The 24,913-nt window shown below is 34.1% G+C and overlaps 2 protein-coding genes and 2 non-coding genes across 4 annotated transcripts; all 4 read left to right on the top strand.

The window, feature by feature from the left end:
- The first annotated feature begins 4,429 nt into the window (after positions 1-4,429).
- LOC145018903 (small nucleolar RNA snoR2/U65) lies at positions 4,430-4,581 on the top strand. Its single transcript, XR_013667263.1, has one exon. It is a non-coding gene; the product is annotated as a small nucleolar RNA snoR2/U65 (small nucleolar RNA).
- Positions 4,582-4,644: 63 nt separating this feature from the next.
- LOC145018895 (small nucleolar RNA snoR77Y) lies at positions 4,645-4,726 on the top strand. Its single transcript, XR_013667255.1, has one exon. It is a non-coding gene; the product is annotated as a small nucleolar RNA snoR77Y (small nucleolar RNA).
- Positions 4,727-12,901: 8,175 nt separating this feature from the next.
- On the top strand, positions 12,902-13,986 carry LOC145016935 (uncharacterized). Its single transcript, XM_078975085.1, has 3 exons — positions 12,902-13,170; positions 13,283-13,655; positions 13,753-13,986. Exons 1-3 carry the CDS (start codon positions 12,902-12,904, stop codon positions 13,984-13,986), a joined length of 876 nt encoding a protein of 291 aa, XP_078831211.1.
- Positions 13,987-14,932: 946 nt separating this feature from the next.
- Positions 14,933-19,508, top strand: LOC145015403 (pyrophosphate--fructose 6-phosphate 1-phosphotransferase subunit beta-like). The gene is made up of 16 exons (XM_078973867.1): positions 14,933-15,162; positions 15,625-15,777; positions 15,870-15,991; positions 16,090-16,143; positions 16,230-16,336; positions 16,412-16,517; positions 16,597-16,660; positions 16,765-16,853; positions 16,933-17,064; positions 17,149-17,319; positions 17,801-17,916; positions 18,002-18,113; positions 18,611-18,695; positions 18,772-18,816; positions 18,901-18,969; positions 19,363-19,508. Exons 1-16 carry the CDS (start codon positions 15,000-15,002, stop codon positions 19,443-19,445), a joined length of 1,671 nt encoding a protein of 556 aa, XP_078829993.1. The 5' UTR covers positions 14,933-14,999; the 3' UTR covers positions 19,446-19,508.
- Positions 19,509-24,913: the final 5,405 nt, after the last annotated feature.

A 24,913-nucleotide genomic window follows, 5' to 3' on the forward strand; every position in this document is an offset into this window, starting at 1 on the left:
CCCACTCACTGAGTCACCCTTAACTCACTACTTGGGATGATAGAACCGGCTGGCAATCCGACTCGCCGAGTCCAAGAACAACTCGCCAAGTCCATACGAGCAGACCTCCCACTCGCTTCCAAATCCTCACCAGAGCATCACCTATGAGGATTTGGGTTTCTGGGACTATTGCAACACGTTAGATTGCTAATTCCGTGTGTAAATACGAAGGGTTGGACCTTTAACATCTAAACCCCTCTTACTCAGTAACTGTTCATCTGACTCGTCAAGTTTGAAGAACAACTCATCGAGTACCAGACAATCTTCATAGGACTCGCCGAGTTGTTCATCCAACTTGCCGAGTCTAAGGCCGTCTTCAAAGAACTCGTCGAGTTCCACTTTGGGACTCGCCAAGTCCCTTGACCCATTTCCCATATAGACCAAATCTGAGACATGCAACGCTTCAAAACCATAGATCTATGTTCCTAGGGCATGCTTATCACGTAAAAGTTGCAAACTTTACGTGCATGCATGGCCCTACAAGCTTCAAAAGGCAAATCCAAGCTCTTTATGAGGTCATACACTCAATGGGGACCTTAATCACTCCATCCACAGGAACTTTATGATTCTAATACGTCCACAAGGTCTAGATCTAAAGTCCTTTCGGATCATTAAGCACAAACACATGGAGTTTGGTGTTTTAGGGCTTGAAAACCACCAATTTAGGACAAAAAATGGTAGCTAATGGACTAGTGATCAAGGTATGAACTTTTCTACCTGAATGGAAGCTTCTCACAGTGTAGATTTCGGATCTACTCCCTTCCTTGCACTCTTCAACCTCCTCCTTCTTCTTCTAAGCTCCAAACTTCTTTCACCAAGTAAAAATCACTCACAAGAACAATATGGGGCTAGGGTCTCTCACTACAACTCTCTGGAAGTGTTAGGGACAAGGGAGGCTGAGTTAGTGTGCTTAAATAGGGTGCCAAAACTCGGGTTAGGGTTTTTTCCCAACAGGGCCTACTCGCCGAGTCTAAGGCTCAGACTTCGCGTCTCATCCCGCTCCTACTCGGCGAGTCGGTCCTTCAACTCGCCGAGTCCAAGGCAAAAATGCATGAATTTAGAATTATTAATTACAAGAAATACGTACCGGGAACCAGGTGCTACAGTTGACTTTTGGATATTTTGTGCCTTTTAGGATATTGTGCCTTCTCGAGTTAGGTCCATGATGGGTTTGGGCCCAATTTGGATAATTGGGCTATATTTGGGATTGGGGTAATTAATGGGATTTTGAGCTTTCGGATTTTAGGTTATAAAGTCAATTGTTGATTTGAAAATTGTATTTTGTTTGTTGGCGCGAGGATTATCCGATTCGGCGGTATGAGCAGTCATTGGAGTATCAGCGAGTAGATATGAGTTTTCCTCACTATACTTTCGGGTCGAAGGCACCAAGGCCGGCCCATTGGTTTGAGAACCTGATATTCGTTCATATGCTGAGTATGACATAAATATGCATGCTAGTTTTGATATGCTAGTATGGTAGATTTGTAGGACTACCTGTGATACTATCTGTTTATCTGTGTATGATATTATTTGTTCTATGTTGACATATTGTGTGGGTTGGGTTGAGGTTGGACTGCTCCGTGTTGTAACCAAAAAACCATGGAGTAAACCAGATATGAGCTGAGGGGCGGAGAGGGCATGCCAGACTCATACTGAGAGCTCATGAGCATCCCACATACGAGTTGAAGGTCGGGTAGTGCATGCCAAACTCGTACGGAGGGCTTAGTGGTATTCGATATGAGGAATGATTAGGTCGGGAAGCAAGCGAGACATAAGTTGTGGGCCCTAAGGGCAAGCCAAACTTATGTTGTGGGCTCATGGAGCAAGCCATACATAAGCTTTGGGCCAAGGGCAAGCCAGACTTATGTTGTAGGCTCAAGGGTAATCCAGTCTTTTAACTGTGGACCCATTGTATGTTGTTATTTTGTATATGTTATCTGTTTTTGTGTCGGTATTTTGGAAGAACTCACTAGGTTTTGTGCTTACAATTTTGGTTATGGTTTTAGGTACTTCATAGAATCGTGGCAATGCGATGGCGTGACCGTACACATCTTGATTTTATGTTATTGATTGTAATGCCCGAGAGTTAGGCTATTTAAAGGGATAATAATAATAAATATTTTTTATCAAATAACTAAAATCCTCAGATAGGTTAAATTTTATTCGTATGCGAATGCATTACAGGTTATATAAATACTTATTTATTATATACATGTTATGTGGACAAATATTATGGATATGTAATATTTGTATAAACCTTGTAAACTTATCGAAAAGTGATAAAATAACATTTTTAAATAGAATATTATTTAGGATAAATAATCTTAACGAAAATTGTAACGATTGTAAAATCTCAAACTATATAAGACGTATTTTGTCTATATATATTTAAGGGTGAACCCAAGTACTGAAACGATAATTTTGCCGTTATACCCGTTTTTCGATAATAATTGACCAAATATTTTTTTTACGATGTTAGTTATCGATTATAAATGTGGATAAGATTATAGATAAGATATAATTAAATAAGTGGATAATATCGAATTAAATAATGTAGATAAAATTGAATTAAATAATCTGAGTATTTTTGAATCTTAAGGGTAAATTCGAATACTTTTGAAAACTCAAGGGCTTTACTCACATCAGGTAACCGATACCGATTACCTGAAAACCGACTAAAAAGATATAAATGAGCAAATTAAACAAGGGCTAATGTCATAAAAACCCTTAAACTTTCAATAAAATTTCAGTTACGAAAACCACACATTTGGGAAAAAAAAATTCATAATTGCCCTCTTTTCCGATTTTACCCTTTTATGGAGTGTTTGGTTACAGATAGACACATGTTAGGGGATGTTTGGCATCAGGGATAATCCGACGACCTGTAACGGTGACCCTTCGTAGTCCTTCTCTTGTCATCGGTAACCACCAATCGAGGGGAAAAGGAAGCAGCGACCTGGTGGATCGGGAAAGCACCTCCGATGCTTGCCTGCTTCAAAGAAGAAGAAGAAGAACTGTGCTCCTAATGATCACCTCATCCTCCTTCCTGCTAAAAGAACCGATTCAACCACCACACCTCAAACTCATATTCAAATCTGAAATCTAACCTTAAAATTATATTCAAACATGAAATCAAACAGTAAAGTAAAAGCTCATCTGAAATTAAACCTGAAAACCAAATATGAAAGTAAAAAACACTAAAATCCAATGATTGTGTGCATTTCCAGTTAGCCCAAGGAAATCACAAACAAGTCGTGGATACAAGGAATGGAATAGGGGTGAAAAGATTAGGGCATTTTCTTCGTTAGTTATCACGCCACCATCATCTCCTCTGTTATGTTTTTTTGTCAACACTGTGCAAGAACAACCATGCCATTTTAAAGATCATCAAGTCTTCTTATCTATCTGGTCATCATTTGAAATCATCCTCTTGACCAAAGAAAAGAGGATTCCGAAAGCCCTTCGTTTAATTTCGATTTTGGATTTCCTCATATTTGAAACCAAATACAGCTTCAACACAAACCCAGGAAAAAAACTCATATCTGAAACTTTAATAATCAAATGAACTAAAAAAAAAATGAGATTTTAATCAAAAATGATTTATGCAAAAAATATTCAAATGAAATTAGATTTGCATATGGCTATCAAACCCTAATCAAGCTCACCAATGGATACGGGGATTGAGTAGAGAGAATAAGAGCTACAAAATTGGCCAATGGTAGGAAACCTGATTGTTCTCCGGTGATTTCTTTGAAGCAGCGAGCATTGGAGGTGCTTTCCCAAACATCCTCTAATGGCAAACATCCTTTAACATGTGTTGATTTGTAACCAAACACCCCCTAATATCATAGAAGGGTAAAATCGGAAAAAATGGTAATTATAACAGTTTTTGCTTAAATGTGCGGTTTTTGTGGACATAAAAATGGACTTAGGATATAGCCAAACATTTCTTGAAAATTTAAGGGTTTTTATGACATTAACCCATTAAACAAAACAACCAACTTTATTAGACCTAAAACACGAACAAAAGATAAAACCGATGTTTTTATAAAAACTTAAGGATTTTTACGTTATTTGCGGATCTAGTTTCATTTAACAAATGCAACGTCAAGCAGACATTGGGCTCTTAGATGAGTATCGAATTTGGTGATTGGGCCGAGGCTTTCCTTCTATTTTGACCTAATTTACTATTACAATTCGCTATATATATATATACCTCCCGGCTTTTCCATTTATCATGTCTTTCACAAAGTTTCTACACATCCGTTCGTATCTACAACTGATCAGAGTTCTGAGCTTAGATCTATTAGGTTTTTTCATCGGCGCTACACAAAATTTCGTATAATCCCCAAAAAAAAAAAAAAATACTGCTATGTGCTTTTCGTTTTCAGGTTCGATGCCACGTCGGCGGTAGCAAAACCTGCTTTGACCGGCGATGCTATGATCGGACCAATATGAAGCTTACGCGTTTCGCATCTTATAGGAACCTGTGAACTGATAAATTTCTGTTCATTCACAGTGCCGTTTAGTGCGATTACATTTGTTTATAGTTTTTTTTCCAAAACCAATTTCTTATGGTGTTTAACGATTTGATTTGGAAAATTGAAGCCGATGATGATTTAATATAAAATGTTGGAATTACCGACTGATTATTCATTGATGATAACTAGGCTGCCTGAGGCTTCTTTTTTTACTTTAATTTATGGTATTTTACCACCGTTTTTATCCTGATTAAGGAACTGCAATGTTTGATGTGTTCGTTTGAGTTAAACTCGGATTTTTATTAAATACTGAAGTTTTTTTCTCTAATTTAATCCTCCAACAGTTGCAAAATATCTTCCTACATTTTGAAAAATGTTTCTCATTTAGTTGTTATTTTTCTATTACAACTGTCACAAAACTAACCAATTTTATGTAAACATTTTGCAAAACATTTTTTATGTAAATTTTTTTCTTATTTGAAAATATAAATTATTTTCTTTTAGGGAAGTTATTTACTATGTTGCCTCTTTAATCTTTTTAAATTAAATTATTTATTTTAGGAACACGCTAAATGTACTTTATTTGACCAAATTAAGTCAAGGCTTATTTGAGGTAAATACAAAATATCAAGTAATCCAGGTAGCTATCCGTGTTTCCAAAATAGCAATGTAGTCTGTGGCTGGTTTTCAGAATAGTATTGTACTTTAAAATTAATTATTTACATTTTACTAAAATTACAGCGAACAAATGGTGCTGCCTTTAGGTTCCTGCCAGTAACAAATTACAGTTGTGGATATAGGTAGATTTCAACGGCATCAGATTCAACAATGGTTTAAGATTTTGTTAATCCTAATTTCATATTGTATAAACTACAGAAGTAGAGCAATGAATATCAAGTAATACTTATATCAGAATCTAAGATCATGCAGATAGATAACAAGAATTGATGATCCACAAAACAGAAAAACAAGAATGGGGGAATATACGGTGAAAACGCAATGTTTTAAAAAAACCCGGTTTGAACCGGACTATCGAACCGGTTGGATTGGAAACCAGTGTAGGGAGCGGTTTTCGGTTTTACATTGATTTCTGAACGGAATTGAACTGATCGGTTTTAAAAAAAACTCGGTTGAATAAGTCAAAATAAACCGGTGGAGGGAGTGGTTTTCGGTTTTACATTGATTTCTGAATTATATTGAACCGATTGGTTTTCAAAAAAACCCGGTTGAATCAGTCAAAATAAACCGGTTCAACCGAATAAAAACACGAGATCGATAACCTATTGTTTTTGGTTTACACATTCTTATTTCTGTGAATTACTAGTTGAGTTGGCAATGCTTATGAGTTCTATGTTTATTCATTTAACTGCAAAAACAAAAGCGTATTGATCAGTGAAAGTACAATGATAATATGGGTGAGCTGCTAACAACATGGAAGAATTGGTAGGCCTTTGAGTTGCTAAAGGAAATACTTTGTGTTAGAAATGATAGATTCACATGGATGGGAATATATTTACCATGAAATCTAGGTAGAAAAGCTTTCAACCTAATTAATGATAATGATTATGAGGAAATACTTTTGCTAGTTGATTTAAAAGATTTGACAAAAATCAATATGGATATTGGTTGTGTTTATTGTGTTCTCAAATTCTCAATATGATTACAACATCTCTTTTTATTTCAAATTGTGAGGAATGAAAAGGAATTGTTTGAACTTTCAAGAGATATATCTATAAATTATGAAAAGGTTTAAACATAAACATGTGTTATCCAGTTAAGGTGTATAAGCTTAAGAAAGCGAGTTGGGGACTTATAGAAGCATCGTGTAACTGACATTTGTACTTCAGTAAGAAAGCCAAGAGTATTGATTTCTAGAAGTCAAATTGATTTATGGGGTACATGTCAAAGTAGTGGGAGATTAGTTATTATGCTAGTATTGCATGTTGACAATACTGTTCTTAGGGAACACAGTTTTCAATTTGCAAGCTGCAAAAGTTTGGGAATTGTTTTGCTATATTAAACCTAAGGGAGAGGGTACTTGTACTTCTTTTTTATTCTAAAGGTTTAGATCGTATGGTTTAATAGAACTTAGTCGTAAATGAATATTATGTTGAAATGGTTCATCATAGGAAATTCAATATATGAAAATATTATACCAAGAAAATGAACAGATATCAAATCCTTACGCCAGTCATAATAAGTCGAGTCCCATATGTTTCAGATATATGATCGATTACAGATGCTATAATATTTACGTATTCTAATTTTTCAAATGCTCAGAGAATTTTGAGAAAAAGAACTAGAATTTTTTGTGACTAAAGTTGTTGAACAACTATCAAGAACATTTTGAGGTTATACCAAAAGACAAATTGTTGATGGACAGTTAGGGTATGATATTAATTTGATGGACCATAGTAACATCAGTCTAGATTGAGATGATTCTTGATCAGAATTGATGGTAATATGGAAATATTTCCATAATGGTAGACACTTGAAAAGTCTGTATATGAGTTGAAAACTTTAATACAAGATAAGTATTCAAGGAGTGTACCTTGAATTAGAGCCTTCATTACCATGTAATTATTTCTAGTAACAAAGTTCCAATAGAATATTCTGTAATATCGAAGACTCAGTCTTTAAGACTTTGGAATCTTGATATCATAGAAGATTAATGCATTTTAAGTTGGAATTCCAGCACATCTTTGATAGTGATAAGAATTTGGAATTGTAAAATGAGCATTATTGAAATAATGTCCAGTTGACCTATTCACAAAGGAAGGACTATAGAGAGACATAGTATGCATGTTCATACCATGGCATGAATGATGTTTAATTCAAGTGGTTTGTTGATTAATCGAAACATTATACAATGAATAAAGTCGTAATTGTTATGGTGATTAAATAATATAGATTATTTATATTCAATAGTTTTGAGACCATGGTTAATTAGTTCATTATTGTGTTTCACTTTGCATGTTTTACTTTCTAAATGATTTGATGATTCAAAATTCCACAGTCGCTCATACTTTTGGAAGTAAGTAGTGAATTAATATTTTCATGAATCGAATAGTAGATTGTCTATAGAGATTAGACATTGCAATGGTTGCTACAATATTCATGAGTACTTAGAAAATTGGAGATTTTGAGTATCAGATAAACTCACACTAAGAGAATTACTTCATGGATTTTATCACAAGTAATTTTGAGATGACAATATCTTATATTCTTGAAATGGAGATATATGAGATGTAATTTTCAAGTCGATTGTGCATTGGTGTTGCGTTAATGCATCAGTAACATAATGTTATAAAACATCGCGTCAGGCATGAATTGGTGAGTAAAAGATACAAACATATGAATCAAAATTGATTCGTTCCTTTTGCTCTAAAGGGAAAATATATATCTTTGGGCCCCTCGATGATTCGTCGTCGACATCTGAGGTGCTTGGTTGAGCTCGGACTGAATTGATGTATTCAATTAGTATTCTGAATTCAGTCGTCATAAATCAGGAATCCAGGAAACAAAATTTTGGATAATGATATTGATTTCAATCCATGTCTCGTGTCCATACGATATCTTCTAGAATGACGGAATATTTGATCACTTATCTTAGGACTAATGTCTGATCAGATCAGATACTAAAGTTGCTTTGAAGCACCATTTGCTGATACTTTAGAAGTTATACTGGCAATTGTAGTTATAAATTTATCCAAGTGAGAGACTGTCGGATTAGGTATCTAAGCTAATAACTAAATTGATATATACTTGAATTATTAACAAAGTCCTTTTGGGTTGTCCTCAAACCTAGTAAATGAATAAAATGACTTTGATATATATATATATATATATATATATATATATATATATATATATATATATATATATATATATAGAGAGAGAGAGAGAGAGAGAGAGGGAGAGAGAGAGAGAGAAACTGATTTATTGACTTATTATACGATTAAAAAATAGTAACAAATGATTTGTTAATATATTATGAGAATAATATATTAATTAGAAATAATATTATCTAATTAATAATTAATCATAAAATAATTAGAATTAATTTTGGGATTAATTTGGTTAATTAAAAGTACTAGAACCTAAGCTGTAATTTGTTTAATAGTTGAATGAAAGGCATTTCAGAACCTTCCTGAGTGATGGGCAATTTTAAGAGCTAAAATAGGACTTATGGAATATTCCATATAGATAATATGAATAATTAGGAAACTAGATAATTACTTGATTTGAAATATTAGTATTATTTTAATCAGGTAAGGGTTATCTAAGGTTTTCCTATCAGTTATAAATAGGGTCCCTTAGCTTCATATTTTCGACCACTCTTTTGCTTTGAGCATAGCTAAAATCTTTCATTTATTCTCCTTTCTCTTCAAGTTTACTAGTTGCTAGGGTTTGGATATGAACCATCAGAGGCATGAGATTTCTGGTGCTAGCTTCCAAGAGTTTTGAAGAAGGTATTTACTATAATAACTAAAAAGGTATGTAACCTCTTATGAATTTCGATTTCATTAGGTTTATAGGGTTCTTGTTGTTCAATAGAATGTTACTTCAATAGTGTTTTGACTAGGTCTAATAGGTTGCATGTACCCTTAAGTGTAGAAGGATTTATCCGCGTTATTGCATGTAAAACCCATCATAAAGTACCCCATGCCATGGCTTTTCACCTTTCACTTTAGTCTCTTAATGGGTACGAGTTGTCTATCAATTCACCGCTCCCATACAAGAGGTAGCTAACATCTTATACAAGTGAGCATGTCTAAGATACTACACTATACCTTAAGTCACCTTTAACACCTTTTTCCACGGACTTTATAGGTACACACTAGTATTAATTTTCCCACGTCTACATGAATGCATATGAATTCACGATAAAACTCTTTGAAGTCATTAAAACTCTTTTCGAACTGCTTAACTCATTTACTATTTTCAAAACTCTTTATTCAATTTTTCTTTCAAAACTCTTTCATAAAATCATGTTATGAATGCACACATAGGTAAACACACAGGGTTGTTCCAAACATATTTTGGGCCCGGGGCGAAAGAGAAAAAAAGGTCCTTAAAATACACAAAATTTTTCTCAACTTTTTTATAATTGAATGAAAACTACTTGTACTAGCATTTATATATAATAAAGTCTATAAAAATTTTGCCCCCCCCCCCCCCCCCCCCTTAAAATATGGGCCCTGGACGGTCGCCTCTATCGCTCATCCTCTAGGACGGGCCTGTAAACACATAACATTCTAATGAGTTATGTTATCAACCCACTTAAAACTTCGAGGTCGACAAAAATGCCCTAACAACCCACACGATCGAGAAGCAAACCAAACAAAATACACTAATAATATTACTCCTAGGAAATAATTACTCGACAACACTAACCTAAATAAAATACCCCCTCAGTACAAAATCAACATACTAGACCCAAGAAACATTATTCTACAAAGCTACAATAATCACCAAAGTGAAAAGCCATTATCCGGAAATATAGAATAACTAAAGTCCTCCCCTGGGATATAAATAATCCTCCCTAATCAAAAAGAGGTTATATATATATATATATATATATATATATATATATATATATATATAAACAATACATCTCTAACATACGTACACCATGACCTAAAGTTCTAACTTTGGCATCAGAGAATATTATTAGGGACAACCTAGATAATTCTCCTGAGTAAGACTTTTTTAGTTTTGCAAACATGAAGCCTTATGGAGGGCACTGGGATGACTTCATCTCTCAACCCTTCCCATATGCTATATGGATTGGTAACGTAGCATCATTAGTGTCATCCATAATTAAAATGATTGAAAAATGATAAACTTCCACATACAATGTGATATCCCCATTTTTCTCGGCCAGAAAAGACTGATTTAGTTTATGCTTTTAAAATAAAATCAGTTGAATTTTCCAAAAGATGTTGCGAAATATATTTTCATTATATAACAAAACCTCAGGATGTCATGTTTCGATACAAAACAAAAGCATAAACAGTACATTATAATCCTTACAACATATATTTATATCTACTGGCCTATAATCCAAAAATCCCTCTTCAACCTCCAAACTATGCTTTAGGTCCACTACGTGTAATATAAAAATCTGAGTTGGTCAGGCTTGGGAGCCTGGTGAGCATATAAAGTTTTCAACCCACAAATAATAATAAATATATTAATTTCATCAACCAATAATAAATTTATTAATTTCATCAAACAACAATAACCCTGATTACCCGTTCCCGTTATCCTCACTTTACGTTCCTAAACACCTTTCATAAGGGACCTAGCCTAAGGATTTCCATCGGGGAGACAACACTGCTTTAGGGGATTCCTCAGAAATTTATGTCAAATAAGGCAACCATGTGGGGGATGGAGTATACCATTTAACACTAAGTTCACAAACACCTACATGTTGCAAGCCTGCTAGCGCTCCACTGGACTGTCTAGAAAAGTCTGTGGCCGTCATCTATAGTCCACTAGATGACCGAAACAATAACAACATCGAGGCCTCTCATCATATTAACACTAACACACATCAACTATTATATCTACTCATGTTTTACCCAACATATTTGTAGATAAAAATACATATACAGTTTAAAACTTGTATAAAATAATTATTCAACACTCATCCCAAATAAACACACAATATAATTACACATAACACGTATTTATAGAAAATACTTCATATTTATGTGTAAGAAGAAAATGACTATACACTCATTTGATAAGACGATAATTGAGCAACACATCGTCTCTTAAAATGATCGTTTCCGATAAAACCAGGATGTTTTCCCAAAAAAACCGGGCCCTACACGGTCAAAGTTTTGGCTTGATAATTCTTTTTCTCTGGATCTTCGGGGCTTCAGGACTTGCTTCGGGTGTCGGAGATAATATCGGGGCTTCGGGGGTTAAAAGTAGGCTAAAAAGAGAGTTGGGAGTGAAAGAGAATTGCTTTTCTAAACAATAGCCCGTAAGCCCTCAGTTACTATTTATAGTAACCGAAGTCAGCATTACGCTGGGCGTAAAAGACAAGTACGCGGGGCGTACTGCGATGCGAGACTCTACGCGGGGCATAAGCCCTCGTACACTGGGCGTAGGTGATGTGTGGCTCCGGACGTGTCATTTTCGCATGATACGTGTCGATTGCAAAGGGAGGTCTACGTGGCCAATTTCTAACCGCGAACATGAGTACGTTGGGCGTGCTCTTCAGACCAGCCTCGAAGTTTGTGCCAAAAACTTCAAAAATTCGTAAATTTCACATAAGAACTCCATTTTTGATGCTCTTTATATCCACACGTAGGTGAGATTATGCTCTACAACTTTCGTTTAGACTTTGTCGGTAAATTTTGACTTTATCACTAAAGTTATATTTTTAACAGGTCGGGACAGGAAAAATCCGTTAAAAATTCATAACTTCTTCATCCGACGTCCGTTTTCATCTATCTTTTTACAGTTAAATTAAAATCAACAAGATCTTTGATTCTCGTTTAGATTATTTCGGCTAAAAATCATTCGATCTAAAATTCGAGTTCCAGGCTACATACTGCTAAGTCGAAACTTAGAAAAATCATAACTTTCTCATACGAAGTCAGATTTGGGCGTTCTTTTTATGAACGCTCTCGGTTTAACGAACTCTACAACTTTAGTTTAAATCACTAAAGGTTAAAAAGCACTTTATCGTAAATTCACTTTTTACGTCATACAGCGTCGTGTCAGTTCTGTCGCGAAACTTCGGCAGGTCATAACTTCTTCGTTATAACTCGGATTTCGGCATTCTTTATATATCCGAGATCTTTGTCCCAACCAGTACAACTTCATTCTTATATATCGGGTTTATCTAACGTTGGACCAAATGCGCCACATCAAATTTAATTATAAGAATGAAGTTGGACCAAATGCGCCACATCAAATTTAATTATAAGACATGTCAAAGATTCAAGTCTTAATAGTTGCAAAAAAAAAAAAAACAAAGTTTTATTTTTAATGTAGATTGAGTTTGATATAAAAACCAACTCTTAGACTATGTGGTATGGGCCAAACGAGAAGAAACGAGGATGAGGCGGCATGCCTCAACGGCATCTTGATGAGCTGCACCCCCCCCCCCCCCCACCCCCCACCCATCTCGTTGTTGCTCGTTGTGGCTATTCTCATTGCCGTCTCGACTATATGAAACGAGTAAAAATGGAACGCTACCCATTTTAACCCGTTTGAAAACGTTTATTTTAATTTAAAAAAAAAACTTTAAAATTAATTATTATTTTTCCTATATAAATATCTATTATATTTAAACAATTTTTTAAACACATAACTTCTATCTTTCTCTCTATAAATCTCAATTATCTTCAAAAAAAATTATGGATCTTTTCGACTCGTCCAATGATTCCGATGACGATATATTCTTCAGGATGATGTATCAGTATTATACTAATGAGCTACTACAAGCAGACTCAGCTCCGCTACTAACAAGACGTGCGATGTTAAATAGAAATCGTGAGGAAGGATATGAACATCTATATCGCGATTACTTTGCGGATAATTGTGTATACGGGTCGAAGGACTTCAAAAGAAGATTTCGTTTGAGTAGGGATGTGTTCGTACGGATCGCCAACGCTTTGGAAAGCCGGTATCGCTTCTTTACTATACTTTTATACCAAAAAAAAAAAAATCTAGTACATGTTTCTTTAATTTTACAACATATACAATATATTTTTAAACTGTAGTTAATATATGTTTAGGTATGAATTTTTCCAATTGAGATATGATGTTAGAGGTAGACGAGGGTTTACAACTTTGCAGAAATATGCTACGACCATTCGTTTGATGGCTATGGGGGAGTCACCCAACACCATGGACGACTATATGAGAATGTCCGAAAGAACCGCAAGGGAGAGTTTGTATACATTGTCAAAGGGTGTTGTTGAAATATTTGGAGACGTGTATTTGCGGAAACCTTCGTTGCATGATTTGCAAGAATTGTATGTCGTGCATGAAGAACGCCATGGGTTTCCCGGAATGATCGGAAGCATTGATTGCACACATTGGAAATGGAAAAAATTGTCCGGTAGCATGGAAATGGCAATACGCAAGTGGTCATCACGGATCACCTTCGTTGGTTTTAGAGGCTGTTGCTTCTCAAAATTTATGGATTTGGCATGTATTTTTTGGGGTTGCGGGTTCCAATAACGACGTCAACGTTCTTAATCAGTCGTCAATATTCGACGATCTTTTGAATGGAAAGACCCTGGATGCTCCTTTCACAGTGAATGGAAACGAATACAAATATGGATATTATCTTACATATGGAATATATCCTCAGTATTCTACATTCGTGAAGGCGTTCCGCCACCCAGTTGAAGAACGAGACAAATTTTTTAAGAGAAGACAAAAAGGAGCACATAAGGATGTGGAACATGCTTTTGGAGTGTTGAAGGCAAAGTGACATATAATCGAACATGCAACACAACCATTGGATTTAGAAATTGTACGATATATCATGTATGCATGTATCATAATGCATAACATGGTAGTAGAAGATAAAGGACGAAATATTGCACACTATATCCCAACGGAGCCCAGACATGTTCCGTTTCAACCAGGAACACTAGATTATTTGCATTGCGTTGTTGGCATTCAGGACGCAAATAAACACAGACAACTTCGAGAGGATTTGATGGATTATATATTCTATGGTAACAATAACGATAACGAATATCTTTTTTTTTTTTTTTTAATTTGGATGTTATTATTATTATTATTTTTTGAATTTGGATGTTATGTGTAATTTAATCTCTATGTTAATTTTAATCTTTAAAAATTATTATATGTTATTTATAATTTTTAAACATTATGTTTTATTTATTATGTTATATTTAAAAAATATTTGTGTAAATTAAAAAAAATCGAAAAAAATAAAAAATAAAGTATAAAATGGAAAAAAAATTGATGTCATAACAAGATACAACATGGTGACCATTTCCCCATTTGGTGTTATAATACCATTGATGATATGATACCAAAATAATGTTACATCTAATTGTCCACTCTTAATGCTTTTATATACTTGTCATCTAATATGTTATTGTAGAAGAAATTATTGTGTATTTGATGACATCGTGCTTATAGTATGAGAAGATGTGAAGTTCCTTAAAAGAATAATATTTTACTGTAAAAATTTGTATAAATATATGACTAATTTATGTTACAAGTGAAATTATAGTTTAAAGGATTAAATATGAAAATTGATAGTTCAAGAACGACTGAACGAGTCTCATGCAAATCAAACGGATATCACAATTACCATTCTACCCTTCTCGACAACGAACTCTCCATCTTCATGTATTCAGTCATCTCTCACTCATACACTATCATCCTCTTCTATATATTCCTTCACGTCACTGCTCCGGCCGACTGTTACACTTTCCGGCAACTGATCGCCGTTTTCCATTTCTAATCATGTCCACCGCCAACGGTGATGCTAAACATAGCCGCTCCCCCTCTGTTGTCTACAGCGAAGTCCAGTCTAGCCGCCTTAAAACCTCTCTTCCTCTCCCTTCCGTACTCAAATCCTCGTTTCAGGTCGTCGATGGTCCTAAGAGCTCCGCCTCCGGCAATCCAGGTTTTTCCACATTCACATTCATTCAATTATGCATCCAATTGTATTGACGGAATGATCTAGTTTGATGCTAACACGATCTAACACTTACACACACACACACGGGGAATTCCACGATTACTTATTGAAGCTGTAAGAACACTTGCGTTCGAGACATCAAATGCAATCTGTTCTTCGCAAGTTGTATGTGATTGTAATGTCTTCCGTGTAAACGAATCACTGCTTATGTGCTTGAACAAAATGTAAGGTCTAAATCATAATAACGATTAAGAAGTGAGCTCATTAGGCTCGGAAACTGGTTAATTTTGGGGCAATTTGCAGATTTTACAGTATTCTATATTATCTTCTCTCAATAGTTTAAGATAATCTGATCATCAGTGTATATGTTCTCCTTGTGCGTTTAACGATACATATTTCATGTTATTTACTCACACTAATTTCAATGGTTGGATTGTACCAATGCAGACCAGATCGCTAAGCTCTTCCCAAATCTGTTCGGGCAGCCATCAGTATCCTTGAAGTCTGGAGGTTCATTACCAGAGAAGAGTCTAAAGATTGGTGTTGTTCTATCTGGAGGACAAGCTCCTGGTGGACACAATGTGATTTCTGGAATTTTTGGTGAGCAAATAATTGAACTGAATCTGTGAATTAGCATATTTGTTTATGGCATATGGCTTTACATTTCACTGTATTATACTTTTGTTGGGCAGATTATTTACAGACTAGGGCCCATGGTAGCACAATGTATGGATTCAAGGGTGGTCCAGCTGGAATCATGAAGTGTAAATATGTTAAGTTGAATGGAGACATTGTCTATCATTACAGAAATCAGGTGATATTGCAATTACTTTCGGAACCCCATAAAGATAAAATGTAGTTATATATGTATTATATTTGTGTAAACTGTTTTGGGATTATTTTGAATTGCAGGGTGGATTTGATATGATATGCAGTGGAAGGGACAAGATTGAAACCCCTGAGCAGGTTATAACTTATAACTAAAGTTTCATATCTAATCCCTAAATTAAGACATTCTGCTTGTTAATTAATTAGGTTTCATTTGTTTTCAGTTTAAAGAAGCTCAAGAAACAGTGAAGAAGCTTGATTTGGATGGACTTGTGGTCATTGGTGGGGATGACTCAAATACAAATGCATGCCTACTAGCAGAAAATTTCAGGTCTTTTTTTATGTTCTGTTTCTTTTCAAAACAAGTTACTTCTTGTAAACAAAAGATTTTATTAACTTTTTGAAGGGCTAACAACTTGAAAACTCGGGTTATTGGATGCCCAAAAACCATTGATGGTGATTTGAAGTGTAAAGAGGTTCCAACAAGTTTTGGATTTGACACTGCCTGCAAGGTAACAAAACCAATTTCACTTAAATTATGAATTTTTTTTTTTGCATCAAAATTGTTACCCTGTCAATCATGATATACAGATATATTCAGAAATGATTGGAAATTTAATGGTGGATGCACGTTCCACAGGGAAATATTATCATTGTAAGTACACATTTTTTATCCATTCTAGTTTTTTAAAACTACTAATATAAATATCATTTGTGAATTACATATATATATCCTTTTTTTAATAAATTTAATTGCAGTTGTAAGGTTAATGGGTCGAGCTGCATCACACATAACACTGGAATGTGCTTTGCAGACTCATCCAAACATAGCAATCATTGGAGAAGAGGTATCTGAATAAATATTTATAAAAAAAAAAAAAAAATCATTTTTTTATAAAATGTTGTGACTTATTGAATTTGTTGTAGGTTGCTGCACAAAAGCAGACACTAAAGAGTGTTACAGATTATATAACAAATATAATCTGCAAACGTGCAGTAGCTGGTTTTAATTATGGCATTATTCTCATACCAGAGGGCCTCATTGATTTCATTCCAGAGGTATATATTTAATTATTTATATCTCAACTCCCCCCCCCCCCCCCCCCCCCCCCTAACTACCTTACCCTTTAATATGATGTATAGGTGCAATCACTTATTGGAGAGCTTAATGAAATTATAGCCCATGGCACCATTGATAAAGAAGGAACATGGAAGAAGAAACTTAGGAGCCAATCTCATGAACTCTTTGAAATATTACCAAAAACAATTCAGGAACAGCTTTTGCTAGAAAGAGATCCTCATGGAAATGTGCAGGTATTTATTGTCATGACATGACTAGACTAAACTGGATTGGACTGGATAAGATTCTACTGGTGTAATTTCAACGATAAGAATGAGGAAGGAGGGTATTTCCGTCTTTTACAAAAGAGGACTATTTTTAATGATAAAGATTAAAAAGGGCATTTTTTTTTTAGTCTTATTGTCATTGGTCCCATTTTCCAATACAATGCAAGCCAAAAGCAATAGTAGAGAGGACATGACAAGTCTAGATAAGCTCTTAAAAGGTATTTGTCAAACACAAACACAGTATAAAGCTGCCTAAATAAGTTTTTAAAAGCTATTTGTCAAACACAGTATAAAACTACTTGTTAAACACAATATAAAACTGTCTAGATAAGCTTTTAAAAGCTATTTGTCAAACACATAAAACTATTTGTCAAACAGAGTATAAAACTGTGTTATTCAATCTCTTACTTGTCATGTATTGTTTAAAATTTGGATTGAATGCAATTAGGTTGCCAAAATTGAAACGGAAAAGATGCTCATTCAAATGGTGGAAACTGAACTAGAGAACAGGAAAAAAGAAGGTAAATATCAAAAGGATTTTAAAGGGCAACCACACTTTTTTGGGTAAGTAATATGTTCTTTTTACCCTAATGAGTTCCACCATATATTAAATAAAGCCATATTTTATTTTTAATTTTACTTTATGTAGTTATGAAGGTAGATGCGGTTTACCTTCAAAATTCGACTCAAATTACTGCTATGCTTTGGGTCATTGTGCTGCAGCTCTACTTCATTCGGGAAAAACTGGATTAATTTCCTCGGTTTGGATTTTATTCTTTTTCCAACAATTTTTGAAAGAAATTTTCATTACGATTTTTGGTTTTAACAGATGTTAAAGTTAAATGACTTCTAATTTACCTACATACCATTATATGTTATGTTTTTTAAATAATATCTAATTCAAAAACTAACTTCTTATGTACCGATTTAACATGTTATACATATATATATTATATAATGAATAACGATTTCAGTTTTAACATTTCTTAAACGGAAAATAAAACGTCAAGGTTGCAACACAAAAGAAAAAAAATAAATCAAAACGTGTGACTTTCATTAATCGAAATAAAGTACAATCGTTAAACCCAACAAGGTTTCTTTGCAGACCAAAAGGACTTTTCCTTGGCTCATTAATGATTCACAGCCTATTTACAACAGTGGCCATTTTGAATATTTGGCTAATTTTCTAAAAAATCATAAATGAAATTACCATATTTTGTCTTTTTCTATTGTTTTTATGTATTATTATTAAACTCAGGTAGGAAATTTGGGAGCTCCGGTTGAAAATTGGACAATTGGTGGGACCACATTGACATCTCTAATGGATGTGGAAAGAAGACATGGTATCTATATATATAAATGCATCGTAAAATTTTACTGTTAAAATAACAATATAAATAACTGTAAATATTTTTACAGGCAAGTTTAAACCGGTTATTAAGAAAGCAATGGTGGAACTCGAAGGTGATAACTGATAAGTTTGTTTTTACTTATGTTAATTTGCTATTCTGTATAATATACTTATATATTTTTTGTTTATATTATCAGGTGCTCCTTTTAAAAAGTTTGCATCAATGCGTGGAGATTGGTCTCTTAAGAACCGATATATTAATCCAGGTGCATGTCTATATTAATTATTTTAAACATCGAATCACATGAATAATAGAAGTTTCATCATTTATATGATTTATATGTATCACAATTTTATTTTATTTATTCTTTTTCTATATCTTCGTTTTACGCATAAATTTTTATGATATGTCACTTCATTTGTTTTGTAATAGTTTCGTATACACCTAATTTTTTTTTTTTATGATATGTACTTGTTTATAGATTTTTAATGGTTGTTATATATTCGTCGGATGCGATATTACAAACTCTAGTTTATCCACAATTTCTTATGTATATATTTTGAAAATAAAAATCATCTTTATATGAATTTCTAAATAATTTTGCCACAGAAGCTCAAAAAAAGAATGCTAATCATTTTGTATGATTTTTTTTTCATAGGTCCTGTTCAGTTTGTTGGTCCATCGGCTGATATCCTCAACCACACACTAAGGTTGGAACTTGGAGCTAAAGCTGGTGGTTAGTGATTCCTAAATCAATAATCGATCTTATATTAGTTGCTAAAAAGGAATGCATTTTTTTTTTTTCATTTTAGTAATTGTCGTTTTTTAGTTAGAAATATTTATTTTTTACTTTATTTGACATGAAAATTGAATAATGCAAGATAATCATTTTCATTTGTCACGAAGTTGAATTTTCTGGGAGCTTTAGAAGATGGTTGTTGAAGAGTAAATTACAATTTTGGTTCTTGTAGTATTAATTTTTCTATTAGTTTGATCCTAGTTTTAAAAGTTTGAAACCAAAGATCCTAATGGTTGACATATTTATTGGATTTGGTCCTTAAACCCGTTACCATCAATCCCATTCTATTAAAATGTATGTAAATGATGAGATTACTATTTGTTTTGTCAAAATTTTAGAGTAAATTACAGAATTTAGGGATGAGCATGGATTAGTTTGGGTCGGTTTTTGGTTAAAACCCAACCAAACCGTAGAAAATCTGTTTTTCGGTTTTTAAACCCATATAAGTTCGGTTTTTGCATGGATCGGTTTTTCGGTTTTCCGGGTTGGGTTTATGGGTTTTCGGTTTTAAACCGTGGGTTTATGAGTTCATTTTTTTTCTAGGTTTTGGGTTCAAACCTAGTGAAAATACGTTGCGATAAATAGTATTGTATCTAATTTAAATATACTAAAATAAAGAGTACAAATTCTAGCATTATAAAAGCATAAAAGTGTTCAAAAGATCAAAGTTTAACACCATTAACATTTTGTTGAAAATAAACATAAAGTATTAAAGAGATAAAGTCTAAAACTAAAAATTTAAATCATAATATAAATAATAGACTAAACTGCACAAATGGTCCCCGTGGTTTGTGGAAAATTGCTACTTTGGTCCAAAAAATTTTGGACTAGCATCAGTGGTCCAAAACTTTCATTTTGTTGCGTCTTTGGTCCGATCTGTTATGATTTTTTTCAAAATGACGGATTTGCCCTTGTTAATATGATTTTTTTTCTTATTTGTTTTTTTACTTTTAGATTAAAAAAAATAATAATAAAAATAAAAATAATCTCTCTCTCTCCTGATTTTTTCAGATTAAGAAAAACAATAAAAATGACAATAAATCTCTCTCTCTTTCTCTCTCTCTCTCTCTCTCTCTCTCTCTCTCTCTCTCTCTCTCTCTCTCTCTCTCTCCGTCGTCTACCTCCCACATCTAAAACCTTAACACCATTAATCTTCATTGGTTTTAGTATATGGGTATGAAAATCACAAGAATATAGCCTCAAACCATATATATGTTCCTCTCATCCATCTTGCATCTGATTCAACTTCAGCCTGTCCCCACTCTGCCACCATCACCTTCGCTCATCCAGTTTGAGATATTCATAGAGACATTTGAATCAAATCCCTCGTGCATCCGTTTCATGTTCACTGGTGAACTATGCTTCTTCATCTGCCTTCTTCTTCATCTGATACACAGATCTAGGATGTTCATGACGGCTAGGGTTTTATGGAGATTGTTCTCATCTGATGGCGGCGCTATGGTTTGGACAGGAGGTGCAAATAGGGTTTCTAGTGGTGGTGATGAAGAGCTTTTTTGTTGGTGGTGATGCATCATGTGCGCTAGGGCGTGTTTTTCACAGGCGGTGACACTAGGGCTTGCTTTAGCAGGCGGCTTTGGCTCCATTGTGTGCGACTCGAAGGCGACTCGTCTGAGGGGGGGATCGGAGACGTGATAACTGCGGTGGTGTGTTGGTTCAGAAGGATGAGTGGTCGCCGGTTTTTGGAGCTCCAAGAAATCGGAGCCCTTTTTATCGCATCGTCGGCAAAAGAAAAGCAAAACCCAAATGCCTTCTTCACTCGCCTGATTTTCCCATTACCAATGTTGCAACAGCTCACCATCATTTAATTTGCAAAACCAACTTGAAGAATGGGTTTGATTTTTTTGGCTTAAATTTTTTTCTGTGTTTAATTTTTTTTTCTAGGTTTTACGAGGTGTTCTTGAGGGAAGAACAAACAAAGAGGGAAGGAGAAATATCGGGGAAGAGAGAGAGAGAGAGAGAGAGAGAGAGAGAGAGAGAGAGAGAGAGAGAGAGACAGAGACAGAGACAGAGACAGAGAGAGAGAGATTTATTTTTATTTTCTTGTTTTTAGAGAGAGATAGAAAGGTTTATTTTTATTTTTATTTTAATGTTTTTTTATATCTGAAAATCAGAAAAAAAAAAAATAAGAAAAAAGATAAAATATATTGACAGGGGCAGATCCGTCATTTTGAAAAAAATCAGAAAAGATTGGACTAAAGACGCAACAAAATGAAAGTTTTGGACCACTGATGCTAGTCCAAATCTTTTTGGACCAAAGTGGCAATTTTCGACATACCACAGGGACCATTTGTGCAGTTTAGTCTAAATAATATATATGTGGGTCAGTTCGGTTTTTATGGGCGGTTTGATACGTCAAAACCGAACAAAATCGTTATTTTTCGGTTTTTGTAAAATTCAAACCTAAACCGTCGGTTATTGCTTTGGTTTCGGTTTTTCGGTTTCGGTTATGTCGGTTTTTTTCGGTTTTCCAGTTTTCGGTTCGGTTTTTTTCGGTTTTTCAGTTTTCGGTTCGGTTTTTGCTCATCCCTAACAGAAATGATCTTTATAGTTTGTTTAAAATCGTAGGTATAATTCAATTTTGAAAAGTTAACAGATTACATTCCTATGGTTTAGAAAAACTACAACGCCCGTCCCTCCTTCAAATAGTGGCGATCTCAGCCTCAGTTTGATCATATAAAACCTCCATTGATTACAAATTTAAGGCTATGTTTGGTGTACTAGCTAAAAAGCTAACTGTTAGCTGAAAAACTAGTTGATAGCTGAAAAGCTAGCTGTTAAATGAAAAACTAGCTGATAAAAAAATAACGTTTGGTAAAACTAGCTGAAAAGCTAGCTGAAATATATAAAATTACATAAAAGGACATGTAAGAGTATGTGTTTCTATAATGAATTAAACGGTGTATTTGGAAATTTTTAAAAAAAACTTTTAAAAAGCTAGTCTAAGTAGTTTTTCAAAAAGCTAGCTTATCAACTACTTTTTGGCTTACCAAACATAACATAAAAAAAACCCGAAAAATAAGCTAGCTGTGACGTGCCAAACACAACCTAAATCGATCAGCCATTAACATCTCAAATCAAATATCAAGTTTAAGTTTCTAGTTAGTTTTACTACAAATAGTGGCGATCGAACAAACACATCACAAACGTATCAATAACGTTAGTTCCAACCACCACAACCAGCCATATTTCCTATTGTTTTTTAACCATTTTTATCACAGAAAAAAAAAAGATTCTATGTTAAATTCACTAGGAAGAATGTGGAGATTATGTGAAATATGAAACTTTATAGATGGGTTCGTTGAAGGTTGAAAAGGATCTTCGGTTCTTTGGGTGGCTAAGTTTAGGAAAAAGATAGAAAATCGGTCTCCATAAATAAAAAATAAATCGATCCAAAGCCAGATAAAAAAGCCTTATTGAAATCAATCTCCAATTCTTTGTCTTCAATGCATCAATAAAGAAAAATCAAAATTTCTGACTAATTGAAAAATAACTCAAGAGAATATGTTTTAGATGGGCATGAATTCAATCTTCAATCCATAAAAAATTACCTTAATTTATCGACTATAGAAACTGGAGATTTCTATTTAAACATTTTCAATTTGATGATGAAAGTAGAAAATGACCAAAAACTCTAAATTACACGATCAATCAAATTTCTCAAAACAAAATCAACGATGAACAAGAAAGAGAAAATTTCATCATTTTCATTGGATTTTAGGGAAATTGCTAGGAGAAACGGCATCATTAATAGTCACTACCTTTGTAAGGTGTTGACTGGACACCGGCGACGGTAAACGACAATGTTGATAAATTCGTAGATGCATTGGGGAGAAATGATAGGCATGTGGTTGCGATAAACGACAAAGATGAGGCGAGAATGAACGATGATAATGGGGAATCCGGGGAAGAGATGCGTCTAGGAGAACAAGGGAGAATGATGAATGCGCTTGTGCGTCTGGAGAAAAAATAAACACAAAGGAAAATTATAAATAAATGGTAAGGTTGTTTATTTTATTTTCATATTAAATGTGGTGAAAAGAATAATAAAAAAAAAAAGGTAAATTATATTTTTCAATGTAATATTATTAAAGATTATAAAAAAAATATATATATAAGAAATGACAAAGTAGTATTTTTATATGGACAAAAGGATTGAGACTACAATTTGTTAAAATCTTTAGGATGCAACCTATCAATTTTGTAACTTAGGTACTAAAACTATAAATTTGAGCAAACGATGCAGACCAAAACTGTAATTTACTATTTTCTTATTTTGTCGTTTTTTTATTATATTTATGAGTCGTTAAATAAGTGGGTCTCATATACCTAATGCACCCTATCCCATAAGTCACTATACTACATATCCGTTGAGCATCACTATTACCATAGTTAATAACCCCTCCCCACATTGTATTTGTATCATGTAAACCACCGTCACTTTCACAGTAAAAAAAAAAAAAAACTAGTGTCGTAAAACCCGGTCTATTCAAAATCGAGTATTTACCATGTAACATCCCAAAATATCAGGTAAAATTGTTTTCGTTTCTAAAATAATAAAAACATCCATTTTAGTAAAGTTACATTTGAGTGAAACCATTTGTTCATAAACTATTATTCAGAAATCATTGTTATAATGAAGATAATGCAGAATCTCGGATCATAAAATTGTTGATGTGTGTGTACGGTCACGCCTTCGTCACCCGATAAGTACCTGCAAAATAGTTAATCCACAACTGTAAGCACATAGCTTAGTGAGTCCATGTTGAATATGAGCGCAATACATCATCAAGAGTCACAAAGATAACATGCATCATACATACACAATCTAGTGGCCCGACATTGTTACCTTTGATCCACGGGTATAGTGAGAAGACTCACTTCACGAATAGCAGCTAATGCACAACAGCTCACACACCGAGTGGACATGTACAACAAGACACCTAGTAACAATAAATAAGTAACCTCTCAGTCTATACACTAAAGCCCTGTTTTGTCCAAAAGCCAACCATGGTCAAAAGTCAACTATCAAGGTCAACAACAACTGATTGGCACATCGTGGCCACCCATTGGTCACGTCATGACATCGTTAAGACGAAATAGTCGTGAAGCTACCTGTCGCCATGTTGTGACAATCAATCAGCCACGTCGTGGGAACGCTCTTGACAACTTAATGCCTTAAGCTTTAAATCCTTCAAGCCAAGCACTCAAACTTTCCAGAAAACTTTCTCCATTCTAAAGAACCATAAAAATCATTACTTTTTATACATGCATGTCCAATGCATGTCTTGAACACAAGCTAGGTCAAGATGACCAAAATAAGATCCTAACTTCAAGCATGGTACCTAAAAGATCATGAAAGTGCAAATACATAAACCAAAATACTCTTGTG

Source organism: Lactuca saligna, chromosome 9, assembly GCF_052625555.1.
Source record: "Lactuca saligna cultivar CGN05327 chromosome 9, ASM5262555v1, whole genome shotgun sequence".
In the NCBI taxonomy this organism is placed as follows: domain Eukaryota; kingdom Viridiplantae; phylum Streptophyta; class Magnoliopsida; order Asterales; family Asteraceae; genus Lactuca; species Lactuca saligna.

What these genes read in the sequence shown, in the direction of transcription:
- LOC145016935 (XM_078975085.1), top strand. Translation starts at nt 12,902, where the DNA reads ATGGATCTTTTCGACTCGTCCAATGATTCCGATGACGATATATTCTTC. An exon ending in GCCAACGCTTTGGAAAGCCG is followed by an intron (nt 13,171 to 13,282) that starts GTATCGCTTCTT and finishes ATATATGTTTAG; the next exon opens with GTATGAATTTTTCCAATTGA. An exon ending in GGTCATCACGGATCACCTTC is followed by an intron (nt 13,656 to 13,752) that starts GTTGGTTTTAGA and finishes GTTCTTAATCAG; the next exon opens with TCGTCAATATTCGACGATCT.
- LOC145015403 (XM_078973867.1), top strand. Translation starts at nt 15,000, where the DNA reads ATGTCCACCGCCAACGGTGATGCTAAACATAGCCGCTCCCCCTCTGTT. An exon ending in TGTGATTTCTGGAATTTTTG is followed by an intron (nt 15,778 to 15,869) that starts GTGAGCAAATAA and finishes TTTGTTGGGCAG; the next exon opens with ATTATTTACAGACTAGGGCC. An exon ending in ATCCTCATGGAAATGTGCAG is followed by an intron (nt 17,320 to 17,800) that starts GTATTTATTGTC and finishes GAATGCAATTAG; the next exon opens with GTTGCCAAAATTGAAACGGA.